Source organism: Hemicordylus capensis, chromosome 2 (genome assembly GCF_027244095.1).
Source record: "Hemicordylus capensis ecotype Gifberg chromosome 2, rHemCap1.1.pri, whole genome shotgun sequence".
NCBI lineage: Eukaryota > Metazoa > Chordata > Lepidosauria > Squamata > Cordylidae > Hemicordylus > Hemicordylus capensis.
Window position 1 is genome coordinate 425,499,261 of NC_069658.1, and position 23,069 is coordinate 425,522,329.

Here is a 23,069-nt window from a genome sequence, read left to right on the forward strand (position 1 = left end):
AGAAATATGGACGGCACCCTGCTGACAGCGCAGCAACCACAATGTCACAATACGGGCAATATGGAGAGTCATTTAGCAGACACATTGCGAATTTGTTGCAGCATGTAATCTGGAAAACGCCCTGGAAGAGAAACTAGACATGGCTGCAAACACAGCAACCAGTAACAATCAACATCCTGCAAATGATATGAACCAATGTGAACAAAGACAAGCCATAGCTGAACAGCAGCCGATACCTAATAGAACCACAAGGCTGAGAAAACCAACCCAGAGACTAATAGAAAGTTGTGATTAATTATTTGTTCAATGTTCTGTTCCTTTGTTCTTCTTGGAAGAGAGAAATGTGATGATACTATCTCTTTAAGAGGGCTGGACTTGAAATATGTTATTTATTTCATAACTGAGAAACTAGAAGTTATTCATACTAGAATATCACAGAAAGCATTTTGGTTTTGGATGTAGAAGGCCTCATTTCAAAGTCCTGCTCAGCATAAAGTTGGCTTTGTTTGCACAAGTTACTCGCTCTTTAACTTACTGTTTCATGGGAATGCTGCAAGAAATAAAGTATAGTAGCCCATCTTTGAGAATGGATGAATAAGCAATCTAGCTCAAACAATTTTGCGAGAAATGGCAGAAAAAATGTTTCAGAAGTCCATCTGAAAGAACCAAAAGCAATTGTGAAATATATCTCATAGCCACATGGGGACCATGTGCTTTGTATAGTCAAGGCCTCACCTTGTAAGGCTGCCCCCCATTCAGAGCAGAAAATACTGACCAATATATGGACCTGTAATCTGACTCAGTATAAGGTGGCTTTATACACTGTCTAACTGCCTCAATGTCCTTTTCCCTCAAGCTGGGCAAAGCAGCCACTTTGGCCGAGAGCCAAGCTGAAAAGCTGCTCTAACCAAGTTGTCTCTTTGTGTGGCATCATTGTGAGTTTGTGGGCCAGACCATCCATTGTGGTCCAGACTCTGCAGCTTTTACATCTAGGGTTGTCCAAGCTTCCTCTTGGTTTTGGTTTCCCTCCAGCCTGTTCTAGACAACGTAGCAGAAACTAGGCAGTAAAGTCCTGAGGTGGTAGAAAATGCAGGTGAGGATAACATTTTTGAAAATGTTTCTCATTACACACACACACACACACACACAAACACACACACACGCAAGCAGAAATAGGAAGGAGGAAGCTCAGCCAGAACTTTTCAGCCTGATATAATTAAAAACAAACAAACTTGGATGGAACCTTTTATGTGAAAGAGAAGTCAAAAGTGTTGATGCACACCCCTGCAGCCTGAAGTGATTCCGTCCACTCAGTATGTTTTTACCTCATTCTGCTGCATGTGTTCCCAGGCCTTAAGTCTCTCTCTCTCTCTCTTTCTCTCTCTCTCTCTCACACACACACACACACACACACACACACACACACACACACACACACACACACACACACACACACCCCAATGAATCTATGCCTTTACTAATCTTTCTCTACCTGGTTTGGGCTCCAGGTGCTGAATCTCAGAGTCTGACAGTGCCTGAAGGAGAAGCTGGGACTCTTTACAATGAAGTCCGGGACTGCTCTATCCAGATTCGCAGCTTGGAGGACTATGAAGCGAGCTCAGAAATGCAGTCAGAAGACCTTCACCACCATGGCCATTCCCACAGCCCAGCTGACAGCCTCCATGCTGGGATAGCTGACATAGCTTGGATGGTTATTCTAGGGGATGGGATACACAATTTCACAGATGGGCTGGCCATTGGTAAGAGAATCACCTGTGTGTGTGTGTGTGTGTGTGTGTGTGTGTGTGTAGGGGAGTTGTGTTTGTGTCATAAGGAATGTTTTAAAACCCAAACTTGGCTCTGTCGAAGCACAAAAACTGGATACAATTAAGTAAAAAGGCTGGAGAAGACATTGAGGCTATTGACACGATAGGGTGAAATCGGGCTAGCAAAGCTAGCCCGATTTCGCCCCATCATGTGAACTACCGGGTTTGGCTGCAAGCCCGGTGGTTCCTAGGTGAGTAGCCCGCCTAAACACCCCTGCCCTAAAACCAGGTTTGCGGAGCAAGCGCTCCGCAAACCTGGTTTTAATAATTGTGAGTAGCTGCGGCGTGGCTCTGCGCCGCAGCCACTCATGAAGAGACCCCGTCACGGAGCCCGCCATTGTGTGGGTGGCCAATCTGGCTGCCCAGGGTTCCCTCCCTGCTCAGCTCACTAAACCGGGTCTCACCGATTGTGAGACCCGGCTCATTGGCTGACATCCAGAGCAATGGACATGGATGCACCCAAAAGATGCATCTGCACTGTGGGAAGGTTTCCCATGCATGCAGCAGGGGGAGCAAATTTCAACAATTTTCATTGCTTCTGAAAATGCCCTATGTTGGCTGAGATTTGCACAGCCCTCAGGGACATATTTTCAGGTGGAAAGGGACTAATTCGAATTTGCTCTTCCTTGCTGCATGTCCAATGCTGTGCAGCTACGGAACTTCCCACAGCACAAACCTGTCTTCCTGGTACATCCACAGTGTGTTGCTCTGGATGTCAGCCAATGATGTTTAAGTGATTTGAAAGTGGTTTGATAGCTGCGCCAGTTCCTGTGGTGTGAACATGTATTTCTTTTGTCCCACAGTTACCTCAAGTCAAACAATTGTGCAACTACTGTTCACCACAGTTGTTCGAAATCATTTGTCTTTACTAGCTGACATTCTCCGCAGGACTGCGAAAACGGGAGTAGCCCTCCCCTGCGAGATGCAAAAAGACACAAGCTTAACTGCTCTTTCTCTACAGCCAATGCATTTAAGATTTTGGGCTGTTTGCATGAGAAGACTCCATGAGCTCAAAAACTCCATCTGGAAGGAGGAGAAAGCAATGAAGATCACTCTCACCCACTGTGTCTGTCACAGACACACACACTCCCCTAATATATATAATTGTACTGGGGTTACTAGGTAAATCTGTTTAGCACAACAAACTCTCTTTCTAAAAACCAAAGGGGGTGGGGAGAGACTAAAGGTAAAGATATGAAATGGGACAAGTCTTAAATGATTAATATTGATCATGACATCAATTTCTATATCTTCCACTCATCCATAAAAACACCTTTCTGTGTGCCCTTGTCCCCTGGTGCTGCCACAGCTGGAGGAGGACAGTAAAATCTCCCTTAGATTCAGTCGCCGATGTAAATATGGAGTTCTTTCCTCTAGGGGCTGCCTTCTCTGATGGACTCTCTGGTGGTTTAAGCACTACTGTGGCTGTATTCTGCCATGAACTGCCCCACGAACTTGGTAAGTGAGAGAGAGAGAGAGAGAGGGAGGGAGGGAGGGAGAGAGAGGTGGGGGGGTCAGGGGTCAGTGCATCCCAAGGTGTGTGCATGTATATATGTCCAGCACTACTCTTCTTCCACCAACAGATCAAAACCCGAGTGTTTTTATCAGGCTTTTCAGAGGTGACTCACTAACAAGGCCCACTGAGGCAGTTGCCTCAGACAGAGACTTAAGGGAGGCAGCCGCTTGCTTATGTCAGCCAGTGTGTTCAAGTTTGGGGGCTGTTTGCATGAGAGGGGCCATGATGGCTCAATGACAGAGCTCCCGTTTCGTTTGCAGAAGGTCCCAGATTCAAGCTCCAACATTTCCAGGTCATACTGAGAAAGACCCCTGGCTGAAACCTTGGAGAGCTGCTGCCAGTCCGTGTAGACAATACTGAAGTGGACCAAGAGCCTGACTCAGTATAAGACCGCCTCATACATTCAAGTGGCTGGATGTTCATTGGAAATCCCTCTTCCTTCTCCCTAGTGCTGCTGATTACCCCCTCTCCATGTGCGAGGCCCAGGGCAATTGTACCCCCACGCCCCTCACACCAGGGTTGTGTCAAGATTTTCTCCCATGTGGTTTTTCCTGATGCTGGGTTTACAGAAGATGTGACACACACCTCTCAGGTGTTGCATCTGTGTTATGTAATAATATCCTGCATAAGACCCATGTGGAGAAAAATGTTTTAAAGTATGTCAGCCCACATAAGGATACCTGCTGTACTAAGTCCATGTCAAAAGGGTTTGTGAGACAGGGCGAAGCGTGTTTCTTTTAATTGAAAACGCAAAGTGCGGTTTTATTGAAACAACTGTAGTACAAGAGTGAGGCCTAGGCCAGGTCTAGCCTGTGGCGAGATTGAGTTAAAAAAAAAACCTGGATTGAGATTCCTTAGACTGAGTCTGGTATGCTAGAAAGGATTTTTAAAAACATGGAGTGGATTCCTACACATTGCAGTGGTCATTGCCCTCGCGGCTTTCTCTTTCCTTTTGGCAGGAGATTGTGCGGTCCTGCTGCAGGCCGGCATGCCACTCCGGCGAGTGCTGCTTTTTAACCTGCTGTCTGCGTTCCTGGCCTTCTGGGGCACCATGGTGGGGACAATCATCGGTCAGAGCTCCTCACAAGTCACCCCCTGGGTCTTTGCCATTACAGCTGGCATTTTTCTGTATGTGGCTCTTGTGGATATGGTAAGGACAGCCACCTCTTTCCAGATTTCTCCTGTAGGCATGGCATCAGGTTTAGTCTAGAGATGGCCAGCCTGAGGCATGCCAGCTGTTGATGGACTACAACTCCCATCATCCCCAGCCACAATTTATCACAATCGGGGATGATGGGAGCCGTAGTCCAACAGCAGCTAGAGAGCCTCAGGTTGGCCAGCCGTGCTTTAGTCCTTGAGCCTACAGTTTAAATAGATTTTGCTTATTTGCTACTTTTGTTCTCTGCCCTCTCTCTTGAGGAGTTCAGAGTGGCATTTATCCTCACAACTACCCTGGGTGCTAAGTTAAGCGGAGAGTGAGCACTTTGCCCCGTGCCACCTCCTGAGCAATCAAAGTCCCAATACTATAGCCACTGTGGTGGCTCTGGCTGTCACAACAGCAACAGAGCTGGCTTCTGAGGCTTTGTTTTGAGTTCCTAAATCAGTGCACGTTTGCTAAGCATGATCAGGCCAAAACATAGCTGGACTAGGGTTGTCAGATGATCTGACTCAGATCTTGAAATTAAAAGAGGGGAAATGCAGTTAGGGTGTTAGACTGGAACTCTGCAGTTTCTGGTAGGCTTAGGGGTAAAGCCCAATACTACTACTACTACTACTACGGATATTCATATACTGCTCTTCAACCAAAGTTCACAAAGCGGTTTACAAAGAAAAATACATGAATAAAATGGCCCCCTGTCCCCAAAGGGCTCACAATCTAAAAAGAAACATAAGGCAGATACCATCAACACCCACTGGAGGGATGCTGTGCTGGGGTTGGATAGGGCCGGTTGCTCTCCCCTTGCTAAATATAAGAGAATTACTATTTTAAAAGGTGTCTTTTTGCTCCTACCATCCGTCCTCTTGACCCTTATCCAACATGGCTTATATTATCTGGCAGAGGAGCTGTTTTAGAGGGCAGGGGCGCTCTTTCCCACAGACCTTGGGGAGCTGGTCTGTGGCGGCCTGACTCCTGGGGTACCTCTAAATGTTCTGAGGGGGCCAGAGGCCTGCCGCCACCCCGCACCCGCCACACCTATCTAAGCCGTTTTTGCCATTTGTGTGGCCGGAGGGTGGGGGGTGAGCCAAGCAGGCCTCCCCTGTGGTGGTGGCAGTGGGCACAGCGGCCGGTGGGCCTGTCTGTCCGGGCATGCCTGCATAGTAGGGATATCAAGCCTAGCAAGCCCGTGATGTCACAGGCTTGCAACACCCGATACTCCTACTGCACAGGCGTGCCTGGATGGATGAGCCTGCTGCCGCTGCCGCCACCACCACGGGGAAGGATGCTCATCTCATGGATGATCTCTAACTGGGAATTGACAGAGGGAGTGTGACTGTTGGTCCTTCTGGATCTCTTGGCGGCTTTTGATACCACTGACTGTGGTATCCTTCTGGAGCGTCTGAGAGGGTTGGGGAGTGGAAGGCACTGCTTTGCAGTGATTCAGTCTCCAATGCTACATGAAACTGGAGGAAGAGTTCATCAAGAGGTGTGGTGCAGGGTGTTATCAGTATGCTGATGACACCCAATTCTATTCCTCCATGTCAGTATCATCAGGAAAAGGTATAATCTCCATAAATGCCTGCCTGGAAGCAGTGATGGGCTGAATGAGGGTTAACAAAAAAGACTGAATCCAAACATGATACAGAGGTATTTATTGTGTGGGGTAGGAACCCAGGAGACGATTTTGATATGCCACTTCTGAATAGGGTCAGACAGGTCGGTCTGGGGGTGGGGGTTGTGAATAATTTAAAAAAAATTTTTAGGGTAATTGCCCCCGGGGGGGGGCTTCTCAAAGGCTTCCGGGGGAAGGGGTCTCTGGAGGTTCCCCTACCCCCCCCCCGGCTTCCATTATGTGTGAAACTGCTGTTTGGGTGGTCCTCAGCCCATTCTGGGCATCACCCCCTGTTGCGGCAGCCATTTTGGAGGCACTCAGAGGCCCATTGGGCATGTGTGGTGGCCTCCAAAATGACTGCCACGATGGGCGTGAAGCCCAGAACGGGCCAAAGACCGCCCCAAACATGGCAATTTCACACATAATGGAGTCTGGCGGGGGGAGGGGGAACCTCTGGAGGACCCCCCTTGCAGGGAGTAAGTACAAAAACCAAAACTTTTAAAAAATGATCATGAACCCGCCGAACGGCTGGAGGTGTGGGGGTGGGTTTGGTTTGATACTGAACCATAGAACCAAACAGGCTCGATGTCGAACCTGTTTGAACATCCCTATCTTGGGGTGCTTCTGGATTCTAACCTCTCCCTGGTGTCCCAGATTGAGGTGCTTTCTTTCAGCTTTGGCTGATATGCCAGCTCCATCCATTTCTTGAGAAAGACTACCTCAAAACAGTAGTACATATGCTGGTAACCTCCAGACTAGACAACTGCAATGCACTCTGTGTGGGGCTGCCTTTGTACTTAGTCCAGAAACTGCAGCTGGCTCAAAATGGGTCATCTCAAAGAGACCACATTACTCCTGTATTAAAAGAACTACACTGGCTACCAATATGTTTCCCAGCAAAATAAAAGTGCTGGGAACCTATGAACCCTTGAATGGCTTATCCCTGGGGTATTTAAGAGAACATCTTTTTTGCTATGAGCCTCGCTGTCCATTGAGATCATCCAGCGAGGTCCATCTGTAGTTGCCAGTTCATCTAGTGACTACTCAGGTACAGGCCTTCTCTGTTGTCACCCCAAGGCTTTGGAATGCCCTCCCTGTTGAAAGAAGAGCCTTCCCAACTCTGACAGCTTTTAAAAAGTATTTGCAGACTCATTTATTCACCCAAGCATTTTAGCTAGAATTGTGGTTTGATACTCTTTAATTTATAATCTTGAGAATCTTTAATTTATGTTTGCTGTAAACTGCCCAGAGACGTGAGTTTGGGGTGGTGTACAAATATACTAACAAAATTAGAACTCCATTTGTTGAAGAGAGAAAGAAAATAAATCTGAGTTCCAAGGGACTGGTAGCATGCAGGAATCTGCTTAAGTGTCCTTGCTAGTGGTACTTCAAGTGTGTGTGTGTGGGGGGGGGAGCATGCAACAGGAACCCACCCCTAAACCATAGCATGTAAACACTCCAAGGACAACAGGCTGAGGCCCTCTGCTCCTGCATGGCTCAAGGTAGGAAGATAAACTATTCCACAGTTGCTGTCACTGGCTCATTCAAGGCCCTCTACATGTCTTGCTTAACCACAGCTGTTTCATTGCAGCTGCCAGGGAGGGAGTTAACAGGCTGTTTTTGCTTTTCCCTAGCTGCCAGAGATGCTACAGAGAAGTCCCAGCAAAGGCAAAAAGGGCTCCCTCATCCGCTTCATCCTCCAGAACTTGGGCTTCCTTCTTGGGGGAGCCCTCATGCTCTGCATTGCCCTCTTTGAAGGACAGATGAGTTTCCATGTGGATGGATAGCACTCCTCAGCCTGTGACTCTCTACTGCAAGATGGAATGAAAACCTGACCCTCTCCCTAGCCTCCTTCCTATAGCTTTATGTGGGGCTATAGAATTACACCATGTTAGCATCTAAATGAATTGAGGGGAAAGAACTCAAGAGGAAGAGCAGAAGCACCAGCTAAGCACCATTTTGATTTCCACTTCCCCTGCACCTTGTGTGTATAGTTGGCAACAGTAATGTGCCAAACTGAGAATATCCATATCTCACCCAGCTCCTGTGCCTCCATGTAAAAGGAGGAAGGTTATAACTGACTTTCAGTAACTGAAGTGCATATTGAAAAACTATCTGAACGGTAAAGGTGGAGACACCACACATTACTTGAGAGAGACTGAATGTATTTGACATGTGATGCCTCAGAATGCAATGCACGGAGAAATTTTATTTAAGGATTGCAAATGTTTTAAGGGAGCAGCACACATCTCATACAGGTTGCTGGTTCCTGTTCACTCCAGTTAAAAGGATGCTTTCAACAGAAGCTACTCTGAGTTGGGGGTTCTGGGGAAAAATACAAAGGTATGATGAACTGAGTTGCAAGCATGGCTACATTCTGCAAGCTGGCCGTGTTATGAATTCCACATTAAAAGTTACATGTCATGTGAAATTAAAAAGTCATCAAGCTTCCAAATTTGATGTTAAGTATAAACAGCTGGAAGAGCTGTCTCCACATAAGATCTTCCATGTGCAAGGATCCCTGATCCCCTCCTGTCATGAAATAAAGGACATCTTCAATTGTGTGGAAGGGGAGGGACCATAGCTCAGCTGCAGAAGATCAGCTGAGCATGAAGATGGCCCCAAGTTCCATCTCTGGCTGGCATCTGCAGGAAGCACTGGGGAAAGCCTTATTTGATAACCTGGAAAGCCCTTGCCAGTCATAAGAACATTGGCCCTGCTGGATCAGGCCCAAGGCCTATCTAGTCCAGCATCCAGTTTCACACAGTGGGCAACCAGTTGCCTCTAAGAAGCCCACAAGCAAGAGGTGAGGGCATGCCCTCTCTCTTGCTGTTGCTCCCCTGCAACTGTTATTTACCTTACCTTTGAGGCTGGAGGTGGCCTATAGCCACCAGACTAGTAGCCATTGATAGACCTGTCCACCATGAATTTGTCTAAGCCACTTTTAAAGCAAGCTGGTGGCCATCACCACATCCCATGGCAGACAATTCCATAGATTAATTATGTGAAAATGTACTTCCTTTTGTTGTTCCTAAATTTTCTGGTCTTCAGTTTCATGAGATGATCCCTTGTTCTAGTGGTGCGAGAAGGAAAAATATTTCCCTCTCTCCACTCCCCACAGTTGCCGCTTTTCCAAACTAAAGAACCCCAAATGCTGTAGGCTTGCCTCATAAGGAAGGTGCTCCAGGCCCCCAATAATCTTGGTTGCTCTTCTGCATCTTTTCCAGTTCTACAATGATCCTGCTTAAGATCCGGTGTCCAGAACTTTACGCAGTACTCCAAATGTGGCCACACCATAGATTTGTATAAGGGCATAATCATATTAGCATTATTATTTCAATCCACTTTCTAATGATCCCTAACATGGAATTTGCCTTTTTCACAGCTGTTGCGTACTTAGTCAACACTTTCAACGAGCTGCCCACCATGACCCCAAGATTTCTCTCCTGGTCAGTCCCTGACAGCTCAGACCACATCCATGTATATGTGAAGTTGGGTTTTTTTGCCCCAATATGCATCACTTTACATATGCTTACACTGAACCACATTTGCAATTTTGTCACCCACTCACCCAGTTTGGAGATCTTTACAATCTGTTGTGGATTTCACTACCCTAACTAGTTGAATGTCATCTGCAAATTTGGCCACTTTGCTGCTTGCTCCAACTTCTAGATCATTTATGAACAAGTTAAAGAGCACTGTTCCTAGTACAGTTCCCTGGGGAACCCCACTTCTTTTCTCCCTCCATGGTGCAAACTGTCCATTTATTACTACCCTGTTTTCTGTCCTTCAGCCAGTTACCAACCCACACATGAAATGGTCCCCTTATCCCATGACTGCTAAGTTTACTCAAGAGCTTTTGGTGGGAAAGTTTGTCAAAAGCTTTTTGGAACTCCAAGTATACTTTATCCAAATGCCTCTGGACACACTCAAAGAACTCCAAAAGGTTCGTGAGGCAAGACTTGCCCTTGCAGAAGCCATGTTGGTTCTCCTTAAGCAAGGCCTGTTCTCTTTGTTTAACAATTTTGTCCTTAAGTATGCTTTCCATTAATTTATCTGGCACTAGAGTTAAGCTAACTGGCCTGTAGTTTCCCATATCCTTTTGAAAATCAGTTACAAAACTACTTTCCAGTCCTCTGGTACAGAGCCTGATTGTTGCATATTTTTGCTATTAGATCAGCAATGTCACATTTGACTTCCTTCAGAACTCTTGGGTGGCATTGTAAATTTTTAGTTTATCAAGTCACTTTAGATCATCATCTCTCATCACCACAAACTGGCCCAGTTCTTCAGCTTCCAAGTCTGAGGAGCTCAGTTCCAGAGTGGGTATATACTCAGTATTCTCTGCCACGAAGACAAATGCAAAGAACACATTCAGCTTCTATGCAATCTCCTTATCCTCAAGAATCCCTTTCATGCTCTCACCATCCAACTGTCTACCTGGCAGGTTTTTCTGCTTCTGGCATATTTTTTAAAAGTGTTTGTTATTCCCCTTGACACTTCTAGCTGTACGCTCCTTAAACTCTAATTTTGCATCCCTGTATTTGGCATCCTCCTGAACTTGGTGGTGGTACCTTTCCTCCTTTTTGGTATAGATTCCAACTGAGCTTCTATAATTGTGGTTTTAAATAGGTTCAGTGCTTTCTGGAGTGATTTGACCCTCCTGACTTTCCCTTTCAGCTTCCTTTTTACCAGTCCCCTCATTTTTAAGAAGTTTCCTCTTCTGAAATCCAAAGCATCTGTGTTGGACTTCCTTGGCAATGCTCCTCCACTTGCATATAAGCTGAATTGGATCACACTATGATAACTGTTCCCCAATGTTTCTACAACTCTTGATATCTTGTACCAGGTCCTGGGCACCACTCAGGATTAAGTCCAAGGTTGCTTTCTCTATGGTTAGTTCCATGACCAACTGTTCCTGTTGGCAATCCTCCAGATGTGATTTTAAAAGCTGCTCTGCAACCTTTTTTATTTTAAGCACCAGCAGTTTCGCTCCACCTTGGTTCAAGTGCAGCCCATCCCTTTTGTACAGACTTTGCCTGCCCCAAATTGTATCCCAGTGCCTAATAAACCTAAACCCCTCCTCCCAGCACCACCATCTCATCCACACATTGAGTCCCCTCAGCTCCACCTGTCTTGCTGGGCCTGTGAATGGAAGAGGTAGCACTACAGAGAATGCTACCCTGGGGGTCCTGGCCTTCAATATGCTACCTAGCAGCCTAAATTTGGCTCCCAGGACTTCCCAACTGCATTTCCCAACCTTGTTGGTGCCAACATGCACTACAGCTGACTCCTCCCCAGCACTACCTATCTAAACTCTTTGTGATATCTGCAACTTGCTAGTATTGTGTCACCTGACTCACTTAAGAGCCATACACGCGAGAACCATGGTCATAAGTGTCAACAACTAATTATTAATGGGGCCGTATTTGACTTGAGCAAGAGCTGATGAGCCAGCTGATGATGATGACATAGGAAAGGGCCAGCTGATGATGATGACATAGGAAAGGGCTAGTTAACCACATCCCCCCCTAGCAATAACCAGAATTTACCCCCATATGCATCCCAGCTGCTTACTAGTCCTCACTTGTCTTGATTTGTGCAGGACAAAGAAAACCTGAGCTGGACAAGGAGATAACAGTGCACCTGTTTCTTCCCACATTGTAGGGAGGAGGAAGAGGCTCACAGGGGCAATGCTCTGCCAAAACCTCTGTTGCTGGTCACACTGGCAACATGGAAGGTAGAGTCTCTTGTGGGTGTCTCAGTTGGTCTTGGAGAAAGCAGCTGAGGTTCAAGATGTGGATTGCTTGGGATCAGGACAAGTGGGACCTTCAACAAGACATTGCAGTATCTCTTCAGGTCCTAAAAGGAGTGAAGGGACTCCTGATCCAGAGAGCACCAGCCAGCCTGCAACAGGAGCCTTGTAATTCTGGCCAATTCTCACTTGGAAGTAGGGGCTGGCGAACACGCACCTTTCATTTCCTCGTCTCCCGTTGTTCAATATAGCACCAAGTGGTCAGGTTTGGGGCTGGCTGCCAGTGCTGAACCTGAGCATTGTATTGCTATGCGACAGGTAAGAGGTCGGAAGGGAAATGGTGCTTATCTCCCTCACCCTCCATTTTCCTGTTGCTTTCAGCTGATACCCTAGGATTCTGTGTCTTAATTGCTGTGTGTCCTCAAGATTTCCATAAGGTCCTAGAAGCACAGGTCTCTTCCAGTTTATTTTCCTTTTAATTTACAAAAGTATATATTACGTAATTGAGTCCCCCAATTACGTAGAAACTGCTATCTTCTCCTTGGGTGGCACTGTTTTGCTTCCAACTGATAAGCACTAGATCATCTGAGTTCACTATTGGAGAGATCAAGTGGCACCTGTAACAAAATATTGCATCCCCGTAATCTTAACGCCAAATTGACTGAAGTGCACATGCACACACCCTGGCCATCACAGGAACATAAGCTGCTATATACTGAGTCAGACCATTGGTCTATCTAGCTCAGTATTGTCTTCACAGACTGGCAGCGGCTTCTCCAAGGTTGCAGGCAGGAATCTCTCTCTGCCCTACCTTGGAGATGCCAGGAAGGGAACTTGGAACCTTCTGCTCTTCCCAGAGCAGTTCCATCCCCTGAGGGGAATTTCTTACAGTGCTCACACTTCTAGTCTCCCATTCATATGCAACCAGGGCAGACCCTGCTTAGCTAAGGGGACAAGGCATGCTTGTTACCACAAGACCAGCTCTCCTCTCCTCACCCTTATCCCTGCTCCAGGATTATTTAAGAGAAACTATTAGGTGTTTGAGTAGGCCAATTCCCTCTCTTCCTTCTCCTTTTGTCCTCCATTTTATTTATATGTAAAGTGCTTTGGGAACTGTTGTTGACAAGCGGTATATAAATATTTGTTGTATTCGTATTTTCCTTTCTCCCCACTGTCCCTGCTTCCAACATCAACTGACACCTTAGCTCAAGAACTTCAACTTTCCTTTTCCTGAAAAAGCAAATATTGTTGCAGAGGTTAAGCAAAGGATTCAGGAGATCAAAACAGACCTCGATGCTAGGCTCCCCTGTGCAACATGAGTTACTTATGTTACTGGATCTTAAGATTCTACTCTATAAAATTGCAGCCTTGTTTTTCCTGGCCAAGCAAAAGGGTGCCTAAGGATAGGTAAATAGCTGTCAAGGAGAATCGGATTAAAGGACAAGGGTGAAAACAACAAGCCCAGATCATGTGGTATCAAACCTTGTCTTCCACTTTCCCCCCTTTCCCCCAGCACTCCCATCATCCCCAGCCATCATATCTAGAGTCAGAAAAATAAGACAGAGACAGATAGAAGCAACAGCATTTTAATAAACATAATTGATTCAAAGCCACAATATGAATAACAGGACCTGGTCGCAGCATAACATTGTAGAAAATAGATCAAGTCTGAATGCTTTGTTTTTAATTTAGCTTTTAAGTTCTTGTTTGACCCCTCCCTCCCTTCCCCCACCCCAAAAGGTGATGCAGAAATTCTGAAAATGCATATATAACATCTGAGACAAAAAAAAGGGTAACCATTCACTAGGATCACATAAGGGGCTTATACAAGGTGGCTTCCACACTGTGCAGTGGGGAGGGGATGGATGGCTTGTGGTAGCTCTCTGTTTTCCTTATGGTCCTCCAATATACATTTATATAGAACTTTTAATATTACAGTTTCATTTCATGGAACACCCAGGCGGGGGGAAAGAGGTGGTGTTGGTGGGTTTGACATATCTGCATTTCCTTCTAAGAACAGAATGTCTTGTTTATTGTTTTCGACAGAGAGACAAGTGCTTCATTTCATCGAGACACCCCTAACGGAGGGAGGGAGGGAGGGAGGAAACCACCGAGAAAGGGAGATTGCCAACAAAGGCACCTGCATCTCAAGTCTCTGGGCTGTAGGGTGGGATGTAAAAAAAATAATAATAATACACTGATTGCACATCAGGACACAAGGGGGACTCTGCTGCATTTGGGGTTAGAACTGGCCCTTGGGGAGCTGGAATTCCATTGGAAGCTCATATCCACAACAACCCCACCCCTACCCCAAGCCACCTACAGAGAGAGCATTTTTTTGTGCTTTAAACCAGTGTTTGAAGGAAGATCCTGTGTCTGCAAGCAGGAAGGCAGGCCTGTGAGCTGATTTGAATGCATATGGGTTTTTAGTCTCTTCTAAACGTTGGTCCAAGATTTCAGATACTGGTGCAAAGTTAAGCCTCCCCCCAGTCAGTTTAGACTATTAGGTGTGGGTGGTGCGGAACAATAGGCGGAGCGTTAAACAGGCAGCACTCCCTTTTTTTGCTCACTCAAGAGCACCACTGCGCAAAGAGCACTCCCTCTCCTACTCACCTTGCCAGGAAATTCTATATATAGGGTATCAAATAATGTTAAAAAAAAAAAAAAAAAAAAGAGTCCTCCTTAGCCAAACAACTCCCAATTAAGGCCCCTGCCTCAGAGGACAACACAGCTGCATGCTGGTTTCGATCAGCAGGTTGCAGGTTTAGTGCTCTGAAGGAGAAAACCACAAGTACCCTTCTTCCCCCAGGCTACCCAGCCCCAAGCTGTTAGTCACAAAAGACCAAAAACAAAGCAGGTCCATTAAGTATGAGGTAACAGCTAGCTCCCCCCACCCCGCCCCATTTAAGCTTGCTAGGTTACTGCAGGACAAGAAGGAAAGCCAACCCATTCTGAACAGGAGAATGTATTTCCAGTGCTTCTCCACATCCCCATTCGGCTTGCTTCCATGCCTGCACTTCGTGCTTAAGATGAAGAGCAGAGAAAGGGTTCTACGGTGCCCTGAACCACTCTGTATTTTATTGCAAGAGGTAGGTGGGAAGATCTCCTCTCCCTCAATCTCCCTAAAATGCACGTTTGAAAAGTGATAAACCTCACACAATTCCCAACTTCCTATGCAGTCATTAAGCAACTAGTCCTACAGAGCTCTTCTGCACATAGTCCAGTAGGAAGATTCCAAGTATAAATATGTGTGAGTTTTCTTTTAGTGGACCAATGAGTAAAGATTAGAGTGAATGCAGATTACTTTCTGAAGTAGTAAAGTCACCAGAGGGCGATTTTGTTTCCTTGCTTAGAGTGTGAATGGCTCTAAACAAATGTGAATGGACAAGTGTGAATGGCTCTAAACAAATAGCAAGCGAACAGCTCACCACTTCCACTTCCGGAAACCCTTTTGGGAGCAGTCTAGATATTACATTTGCTATGGAGACAGCCTCAATGAAGTGACACAGAGGGGGCAAGGGTGGAAATCTGATGACAGGAATGACCCCATGGCAAATATAATGAGTGAGGATGTGTAGGTCCATAAGAAGGAAAGGCAATCTCTTGATCTGTCTGTGATGGTGTCAGAGCATTCATATACAGGCACTGCATCTCAAATAAATCACACAAAAAAGTGTATGTGCACACACACACAAGAGAGTGAGTCCAGGGTGACTTTACCACCTCAGCTGTCCATCTGCCTCCACCCTTAGATTATCTGCAATGAGTACATGTTAAGATCACGCACACACACACACACACACACACACAGAGGGTAAAGTGCTTGCACCTGGGGCAGGCAACTCAGGGGAGAACGTAGGGGTGTGGAGAGCTCCATTCCCCTTCCCCAAGCCCACTCTTTCACACAGGTTATCTGAAATGCTGGTCCTCTATATCTGGGATCTCTAATGGCTAGAACCGGGGGTGTGAGGAGAACTTTTAGGGCAGGGAGAGGAAGCAAGGGCAACCACAGAACAGCCAAGTCCATTGCCTTTAGTGCGGAGTGCTCATTAAGTGGGACTGCAGGCCTGGGACATCAGGGCATGCAGATGTCAGCTGAATGCCATGAAGTATACAGACGTACGTACGTATGCGCGCACACACACACACACACACCCCTAGACACTTTCCACAGACTTCTAAAGTGGCACCTCTCCCCTTCATAGCTCCCTGAAGAAAGGATACAGAAGCAAAAGTAACGTCCAATTCTTTCAATTCAAAACAAACAGACAAAACAGAGTAACTGGCCTTATTGCAATTAAGAAAATGCTATGGAGACACTGATAAAGGATTAAAACCTTGTCTAAAATGTGCAGATAAAACTAGCAACAGCATGATGAACTGACATATACACCCTCCTCTGCATATACACCCTCCTCTGAGTGCCCCTGGACCAAAAGGGTTGGACAAGAGAGACAAGCAGTGGAAAGTCCATCCCACTCCACAAAAAACGACTCTCCTACAAGCAGCAGTTTCAGGTTGAGTAACAAGAATACTGCATTTCCTCCTTCCATTTTCAATGGAAGTCGTACAGGCTGCCTTGGTGACTTGGCTTCTCACCCTGCACCAGAATGTGCAGGAAAAACAGCCAACTAGCTCCCAAGGATCCCCTGATGTGACATTGTTTCTGTTCCAGACTGAAACACTATGAACTGAGAAGGGCTCAGCGACTGAGAAAAGAAAGCAAGGAAAAGGGGATGTTTTCCTTCTGCACTGCTGTCTAAAGGGTGCCAAGTAGGGTGCCTTCGAAAGCCATTTCTGTGCCACATGGAGCCAGGCAAAGCAGCACCACCAGTACTGCAGCACCTGCAAGTCACTTCTTCGTATTACACAGCTCCAGTCAGTTCATCCAGTCACTCCACTGCCCAACCAGTGGTCTGAAAGGGCTCTAGAAGAACCAGTTCAAAAAGAGCTCCAAGCTTTTTAGTTCAAGGAACGGCTTGGATTATGCTTTTCCCACCATTTCTACGAGGGCTAAATGAATGTTGGCCTGATATTCTGCTGAATGAAACACACACTGAGCTAGTTCCTTCTGTTCCCAGAACCCACAAAAGCAGCCTGCAGGGAGCACCAATAAAGCCAATCTGTCAGCCCTCAGACTGGAAGTTCCCTACAAGTAGATGAGGTCATTGTCCCTTGATAGATATAGTAACAGCAGGGCACAGCGTGTTTCCCCAGACCTCCTCCTGCTCGGCTGCATGTCTTCCCACTAGGGAGAACAGCCAGGGAGAGAGGACAGAGCAGCAATCAGAAGCAGTTAGTGGCTCACACGGACAGAACCTACTCCATCCAGGTAACCCTTAACTACGAAAACCACCATGAAATACTGGCTGTACCCACCTCACACAAATATAAAAACACAATTATGGTGCTCCTAGAGTGACAAACACCATTTGTGTTCCAAGTGCAAAGTCGGTCTGTGTGTGTCTGTGTGTGTGTGTGTGAACAATTACTGAGCAACTGGCAAAAGGAACAAGGACCAAGATGGAAAGAATAATCAAAGCTTTCAGGAATGAAGCCTCCATTGGGAGTGAAATTAGTGCTCATAAAAATCTGATCACAATCCTTCAAGATCCTTCCATTTACTGCTAAAATGCAAAGAAGAAGAAAACCCAATTCAAGCAATAGAATAGACTACAAACTCTTAACACAGCAACTGTTTTCCCTCACCCTACCCAACCCCACCCATTTATTGCTGCTCCCAAGGAAGAAATTTGTTTGGAGCACAGGTAGTTTTTTTGTTTTTTGTTTTTGTTTTTTTAAGTGCCTGCAAGTTCAGATCCAACATGTATTGCTATAAGACAAGCGCACACCCAGCGAAAAGAAAAAACGACATGGCCCCTATTTGGGCATGTCTGCAATGAACAGAATGCAAGGAAACAAGAGCAACTCCCGCTGGTCTTCAAAGAATTACCATCCCACACTCCAGCCTGGTGATATTCATGGCTTCGCAGCTGCAGACACAGCATGGCCTAGCAATTAAAAACACAACATGCAACAGGAATGCTAACAACAACAAAATTATCACAGCTCCACCTCACAAAACCTAAGAAACAAATGCAGTTGCCTACAGAAGTTTATGTAACCCAGGCCAAAAAAAAAAAAAAAAAAGGAGTTAAATTTTGTAGCCGGATTGTCAAAATGGAGTCCCAATATATCCATTTCAAACAGGCTGCCAACACCGACAAAAATGGGAAGATAAATGCATTTATCATTTGCTTGAAGTCAATAGAACCACAGCAAACATTTCTGGTTTGGGTAATGTATTTTCGCCGGACAACATACAGCAAAGAAACCCTTTTTTCCGGGAACCCTCAGATTTGTATGCATGTTTAGAAAGTGGGCATGAGAACCCCTATTTCAAATTTAATAGAAGGAAGCTGTGGCTAATACTTGTGAGTACTATAAACGTCAGAGTAGAGCACCCTAGAGGCAAATATACCCTGCCATGTTACAGAAATAGGCTCAGGCCTGGAACTTTAAACTGTGTACAAATCACATTTTCACTGTTATTTTAAGGAATGTACATGTGCTGCTGGCATTAAGCCACACTGTATTTTAGCAACTGATTTTTAAAAATAGGACCATCTTTTCCCAATCCAGAAAGACCAATAGTAGTCAGTAATATGACCTGGCAACCCAATTCTCTCCAACACATACAATTGGGATCTCTGCAGGTTCATTCCCTACAAAAGTGAAAGAAAGCTGTTTAAGTGGCTCCATATTTACCTCTGCACATATCCCACCAGAACATCAGAACAAATATTCAATTCTATGTGATGAGATGAGTTGTTGATTTATTGGGGACAGCAAGGGTGGGAAGAAAAGCACCTTCAGAGGAGGCTGCCTCATTGCTTCTGGCTTTCTCATTTCTCCATGAATTTAGCCAGTTGGGCTCATACCTTGCTTTATTGCCAGGTTATGCTAGTTTAACTAGTATGGAAAACAATTCTGTGCTTCCAGGGAAATTGTGCCAAACACATGCAGAAAGGAAGCCAATGCCCACCCGGAAAACAGAAACAAGCTCCCCCCTCACAACCATCTTGGAGCAAGTAACCAAATACAGGTGCTGAGGGGTAAAAGTTTGGCAAAGGGAGAACAGCAAGGAAGACCCACTGGGCCAACAACCAGTGCACTGCAGTAAGAACTGACAACATTACTTTAAAATGAAAGACTGCAACCCAGAGTAATCAAAGAAACAGAACTGTCCTTCACAACAAGGCTATGTTGATTCAACAAGCAGGGTTTATTGTTTTCTTGTTACTTTGGGAGATACTCTCAAGTACAGAGCTAAGAAAAACAAGTGACAAAATAACCCTCACTTTCCATCTCAATTTGTGAAGCTATCACTGGGGTAGCAAGATTATGTATGACACAGAAATGGGGAGACACACGGTTTCTGCATTTCTGGGGGGGGGGGGAGCCCTATTTGCCTGGTTAGTCACTACCCAAATGGCCACATTCAACTGGAAACAGATCTTCTGTTTGTATGTGCCTTAAGAAACTGACAGAACTGGCAGGAGTGGTTCCTTGTGTGTGTGTGTGTGTGTGTGTGTGTGTGTGTGTGTGTGTGTGTGTGTGTGTTTTTAAAAGCAACCTGAAAAGCTGCCTTTAGTAATGTGACAATTACAAGCAGGAAACAGTTCTAAATGGATGCAGAGATTCCAACATTTTTGGGCAGTGCAGCAACATACTGATCATATCCTTTGATTAACTTCGGTTTTAAAGGGGCGGGGAGAATACGGAATTTGCAATAGAGAAAGTAATGACAAGAATCAAATGCACAGCAACCAAAAATTCCAGCACAGTATCCCTTAGCCATGAGCTGTTTCAAATTGAGGTGGGAAGATTGCTAAACTAGAAGGACAAGCAAAATGACAGACCTACTATTCGTACCATCCTCCAGGAACAGAAGAGACATTTTTGGTTTGAAGAGGAGGAAGATAAAGACTAAACAAAGTTAAGATCATAAACTGGCATGTAGCTATATTTAGTGCAATTTTAAAATTCTGAATCAACACAATACAACTATGCTATCAAGTCACTATGTCAGAAGAGAAAAGTCTCTTACTATCTAATCCTAAAACACATGCTTCAATTAAACACATCCACAAAGTCTTGTTTAGCAAATGCAGAAGCAGCCTCACATTTCTTTGTAACAGTCCTTCCCCATCCTCCAAGGTATGAAGTTTCAGAGTTTGCAAGGCAAGAAAGTTACAGATTTTCCCAGGTACTGAGAAAAGGAAGCGCCATGGCTTGGCAGAGGACCTCCCAACAACTTAGAAACCAGCATGAGTACACTAACAGACAAGTACAAGGCATGCAGCACACGATTGCTCCCCCCACCCCATCCCCCAAAGACCGGCTGATTGTTTAGGATCCATCAAAACTGCAGAAAAGAAAATCTGTACCCTGCAGGCATTCCAGATTTCAATGCTGTTGTCTAAATCCACATGCAAAGACAGCTGAGCTCCAAATCTGCCAGCAATGGTCCCTAAGCAGAAGAAACGAAATGTTTCTGCCGCAAATGAGGCAGGTAAGACACTAGGGTGGCATCAAGAAATGGTGAAATTAAAACTCACCATTCGATATCCTTAGGACTGAATCGAGGAGGAGAGTACTATAAACTGAATGCATTTGGAAGGAAAAACAGTTACACTCATGGCCTAAGTACATGGGTGACGTGTGTTGTGGGGGCAAAAAGGGTGGCTAGGTTAGGACAGAAGAGACCAGATGGCCACCTGTTTCTCTCCATTACACCTGAGACACAATACACTCAGATTGTTATGTTGACTTTAATCATACATACTTTATAAGGCTTTACATCTATGGGTAGCTCACTTCAGGAAGAGAGCATGGATCACCTTGTGTACAAGGTACAGAACTTTGGCAGGCCATGTGAGAACATGAGAAAAGTCCACACCCCCTCTCAATGCTCCTTTATGAGAGGAAAGAAGGGGACAGAAACTTAAACCTAAAAGAGGCCAAACGTCTTTAATTCAATGCTCAAGACAGCAGGAGATACATAATATTTTAGTTGTGACAACACTCTCCCTTTCTTGAGCATGAGGCTTTTCAAACAGAACGCACCTGCCGCCTGTCCTTGAAAAAGAGCCACTACCCAATTGTTAGACTTTCCAGCACAGGACAGAGGAAGAACAAATGTGACCAATTTGTTTTATCACCTTGCAAAGTGCATCTTGTAAGTAAACAAGTTACAATGCATGTTAGATGCCTAAAGTTTCTGGAATGATTAACATGGTTTTTTTTTTAAAGGTAAACACCACATGTTTTTGATTTGAAATCTAACTTTCCAGTCAACATTCCCACATTCCAAAAGGAATCAGCACCCAGTGAGGGTATCAATGTGTGAACCTTAAAGGGGAGGGGACAGCAAGAAAAGGAATTTGGAAAGAAGCCAGCAGAACACCTTGAAATACCTCCCCAGAGTCATCTACACTAGTATTGGCAAGCAGCAGGTCCTTACAGCACACAACTCATTCTGCAGTCCACTCAGCCCATCAAGCTTCTTCCACTTATAGGTTTCAGGGAAGTTCAAGTTCTAGACACAAACACAAAACTACAAGCAGCTGGTTTTGATAAGTACCTTCAAGTGGACCAATTTTTTTTAAAATGCCTTTGAAATAGTAATACTATGCTTGCAATAATGCCCTATTCTTTTTTCAGTCGGTACTGCTCCCTCCCCTTTCCAGTTATCACCCAAAGCAGTGATGTTTGCTGGTTCCCCCGTTTTGAAACCGAACCACCACCCAAGCTGTGACTGACTCCCATCAGCACAAAAGGCCTTTACTTCCATAACCTAGCTGTTGCAATATTTAGGACCAAGTCTTCAAGCAGAGTGTCTCCAATACATACACACACTGTTCATCCACCATAACCTGGAGAAAGAGAAGAGGATAGACCTCTCCACTCACCATAAGTGTTGAGCAAAAAGCTCCATGCACTCAGTTCTATGGCTCACAAACACACACACACAAAACCACCTGGCCTTGTCCGTTTTTTAATATTTTTTTTTGGTTTGGTCTTCATAAGGTTTGCCTCCTTTCCTCCCACTCACCCAGCCAGTGTGTGCACTCTTCCTTTTTTCCTCCTCCTCCTTTTCTTCTTCTTCTTTTTGCCCCTTCCATTTTGCTGAAGACATCCCCAACTGGCCAGACAATATATTAGTGCAAAATTCAGGATTTAAGGCGATGCCCAGAAAATAAGAGCCTTGTCTTCCTTCCCAACACAGGCTTGTTCTCAAGGCTGTAACATGGGCATGCTGAGTTGCCTCCCCTGTTGAGATATCGGCTCTGCCTAACTAATAAAAAAGGAACCATTGGAGGGGATTGTTTTCATGAGTTCAACAAGAGCGGGTGTATCTAAATGGCTGGGTGCTGATGGCTAGGTCGATACTGGTAGCATCTCGATACAGAAATTATAGTCAGTCTGACAAAACTAGCCTATCTCCATCCCCAAGATGAAGCTGCTTGATCCAAGGTACTGCACTGCTCCCATGATCAAGGCAAACCGTATCATTTTAACACTGGTTCTTCACAGGAGACAAACTGGAGACACTCCTGGGGCTCGCTCAGATGAAGTCATGCTTTCTCCTGATAGTCTCCATTGCTGAAAGAGCATCTCAATTTGGGAGTGTGCTTTACAGCTCTACCCTATATGCAGCAATCACCTTTGCAGGCCAGATAACATGAAATACTACCAAGGCAGTATTTCAACAGACACACACCTCAACTAAAGGCACTCTTTCCTGGCCTTTGGAAAATATTTGGTCTTGAGGGTTTCATCTATCCTTTAGGCAAAAAAAAAAGTGCCCCTCTTTCCCCCCAGTTATCTCTACAAGGAGTGGTGCTTTCTAGCTCTGCCAGTCTGAAAACTAACTCTAACCACAGATGTCACTGGCTTTTCTTTGCTGCTCCCAATAATAATAATAAATAACAGCCTTTACTTTCAAACCATGACAGTGCCCTAAAAGGAGTGCCAAGGCCTCAAGCCAAGTGTCTCCAACGTACAAGTATGTTATTCATCTATATTGCCTGTCTGGCTGACATCTGAAGAGGATTTCAAAGCCTCATCAAGTTCTGGAAATGCTGGTCTTATGAAAAAAAGAAAAATACATTTTGAGGTTATTCATGCAGTGCTAA

The 23,069-nt window shown here is 45.3% G+C and overlaps 1 protein-coding gene across 5 annotated transcripts in view; it reads left to right on the top strand.

Annotated features, from left to right (window-relative positions):
• SLC39A5 (solute carrier family 39 member 5) overlaps positions 1-8,540 on the top strand; it is a 33,965-nt gene extending 25,425 nt beyond the window's left edge. For 4 of the 5 annotated variants that reach the window (XM_053299763.1, XM_053299765.1, XM_053299764.1 and 1 more), the window contains 4 exons: positions 1,509-1,760; positions 3,204-3,284; positions 4,302-4,492; positions 7,748-8,540. In XM_053299763.1, coding sequence (XP_053155738.1) covers positions 1,509-1,760; positions 3,204-3,284; positions 4,302-4,492; positions 7,748-7,900 — 677 coding nt within the window. In that variant the 3' untranslated portion in view covers positions 7,901-8,540. The remainder of the gene's footprint in view (positions 1-1,508; positions 1,761-3,203; positions 3,285-4,301; positions 4,493-7,747) is intronic. The other variant, XM_053299767.1, reaches the window with a different exon arrangement.
• The last annotated feature ends 14,529 nt before the right edge of the window (positions 8,541-23,069 follow it).